Source organism: Peromyscus californicus, unplaced genomic scaffold (assembly GCF_007827085.1).
Source record: "Peromyscus californicus insignis strain IS unplaced genomic scaffold, ASM782708v3 Scaffold_10__1_contigs__length_136768540, whole genome shotgun sequence".
In the NCBI taxonomy this organism is placed as follows: domain Eukaryota; kingdom Metazoa; phylum Chordata; class Mammalia; order Rodentia; family Cricetidae; genus Peromyscus; species Peromyscus californicus.
The window spans coordinates 34,925,010-34,927,583 of NW_026294391.1; the positions used below are offsets into that span (position 1 = coordinate 34,925,010).

At 39.5% G+C, this 2,574-nt stretch overlaps 1 protein-coding gene across 1 annotated transcript; it reads left to right on the forward strand.

Annotated features, from left to right (window-relative positions):
- The first annotated feature begins 292 nt into the window (after positions 1–292).
- LOC128114174 (claudin-34-like) lies at positions 293–925 on the forward strand. The gene has a single exon (XM_052744010.1). It carries the CDS (start codon positions 293–295, stop codon positions 923–925), a length of 633 nt encoding a protein of 210 aa, XP_052599970.1.
- The last annotated feature ends 1,649 nt before the right edge of the window (positions 926–2,574 follow it).

Consider the following 2,574-nt stretch of genomic DNA (forward strand, 5'->3'; position numbering starts at 1 on the left):
ATATTTGGGGCCAAACTTCATTGTGAGTCTATAAACAATGGTAAAAGATAAATCTTAGGTGGTGTGTGGATTATCAACCTGCTGGTAAATGTTGCCACAGAGCTAGTCCCTCTGAGTTTGATCAGAACACATGCCTTGCAGGAGATTTCCTGGTCAAAGGCTCACCTGCTCAACATAACCCTTCTCTTCTGGTACTGCCCCAACAGGGGACAATCTCCCAGGCCTGAAGAGCCCATCCTCATGATGTCCTGTGTTTCTTTGCAGATTCCAGGTGTTCAGTGTCACCATTAAAATGGTCAGCAGCCGTGACAACCAGCAGCTAGGAGGCTTTGCTGCTGCCATCCTTGCATGGATCCTTTGTAGCGTCTCTATGGCCCTACCTCATTGGCGAATGTGGTCTTTTAAAGAGCCCATCGATTCCAAGCCCAGCATGACTTTAGTGGGGATGTGGATGACCTGCGTTTACCAACAGGAAAATATTTCCAGCATTTTCAGAGTGTGTTACCCATATACCTACCAGGATACCTTCATTCCTTTGGATATTCGAATTGCACAACACCTGTTACTTGTCTCCAGCTTTCTCGGCATGGTTGCGACAATCTCCATCATTGCTGCTCTTTGGAGAATTTACTCAGGGAGACTCCGGAAGAAAGCCACCTACAATCCATTCTTCTTTTCAGGGGTTCTGAACATCATTGCTAGCGGCTTTGTCTTCCTTTCCGTCTTGTACAACTATTTAGCCATCATTCACAAGGACAGGATTGACTTCCCCCCGTATTTCCTCATGCCGTCCTTCCCAGATACCCAGAGAGTTGGCACTGCACTGACAATGGCAACTCTTTCTTCCTTCTTATTTCTAGTGGGTGGCACAATTTCCCTTTCTTTCACTCTTCCCCGGCGTTCTCATATATATTCTAATATTTAAATGTAAATTTCCAACTTACATAGACTTGAAAATCCAAAATTACAAGAAGTAATCACAAGTATTCTTCAGATATCTACCTAAAATTTCCAGATTCAGAACATGCCAAAGGTGGACAAGTGGCCTCCATTCATATTTCCTGTTTTGGTTGCTTTAGAATTTCATTGATTGGCCTTTGGATTTTCATCAAATAAAATCTTGCTCACTTATGAGTTATGGATTTTAATTACTGTTGCTGAAGGTAAATAATCAAGGAACATAGTAGACATGGAAATGAGTATCAAAATATCTTGATCCCTTACATCATCCTCTAAATCCATAAAAATTATGTTTCCCATGCCATAAAAATTGCAACTCTCCACCAGATGAAATTTCCCAAACTATGTTACAGAGTGCTATAAGGAATCTCCACAATGCATTTGTCAAAATACCTGTGAAATTATTCCCCGTATTTCTTTGCTCCCTCATTTAGTCCTTTAAATAGATTTTTCTTTTCCTAAAGTTTTAAAATTTGAGGCATCCCATGTTATCTTTTATTTTCTTTGTACTCCAATTTTATTACATACTAAATATTTTCAGTCTCTCCTATACCTAATTAGCACAAGTATTCCCTGATATAGTTCCATACATTTTTTATGCCTTTCCTTCTTGTGAGACATTTCCTAGGGAGATGTAACAGAAACATATTACTCACCATCAACAACAGAACAATGAAATAATTATAGCTAGGTGTAACTTGGATGGAGTGGGATAGCTTGAGAGACTCCCCAAAGAAAACCCCAAACTAAATTCCTGAAAGTAGAGGTCATTTTGCTGGGAGTCCAGGGTCTAGTTCATAGTGGCAAAGATGTCATGGTGGCAGGATCTTGAGATTCTGATTACATTGTAATCACAGTTAGAAGACAGAGAGAGGCAAATGCGGTTTGACTTGCTTTCTCCTTTTCATGCAGTCCGTGACCCAAGCCTAGGAAATGGTGCTGCCTACCTGTAGGGAAGGTCTTCCCACTTCAACTCACTTATTTAATATAACCCCATACAGGCATTCCCAGAGGCTAACAAAATCTACATAATGTCTCACAAGTGTGTCCTGAAACTTATTATGTGTAATTCTAGAATCTAGAGTCTAGATCCTGTGAAATTAACAGTGAATCTAAACTGTCATACCCTAGTAATATCAACACTATAATGAGTCTGATGATTTATGTGACAAGCCCCTAAAAATCCAGGATTGATGTAGTTTAATAATGGGAACAGTTACACTGTAAATGAAGAAAATAAGACAGCATATGCTATTGCTACCCAGAAAATAATGAAAGGTTCTCTAGTATCCCCTTCCATTTCAACCCCAAAGGCCCAAAATATCCCTAATGAGGTGACTGATTTTGGGAAAGGAAATCAAAATTTTATCAACATTATTCCAAAGTATATGGTTAGGTTACTACATGCTCATTATGCCATCTGGAAAGAGCAAAGACTATTGGCATCCAACACATGTAATAAACCCAATTAGTGATCTGTTATAGGGCATCTAAATCCTCAGTCAAGTTGTAATCATTCAGTGTGTCATAGTTAAGGTTTCTATTGCTGGAATAAAACACCATGACCAAAAGAGACTTGAGGTGGAGTGTGGTGGTATTGTGTTCCCCAAAATA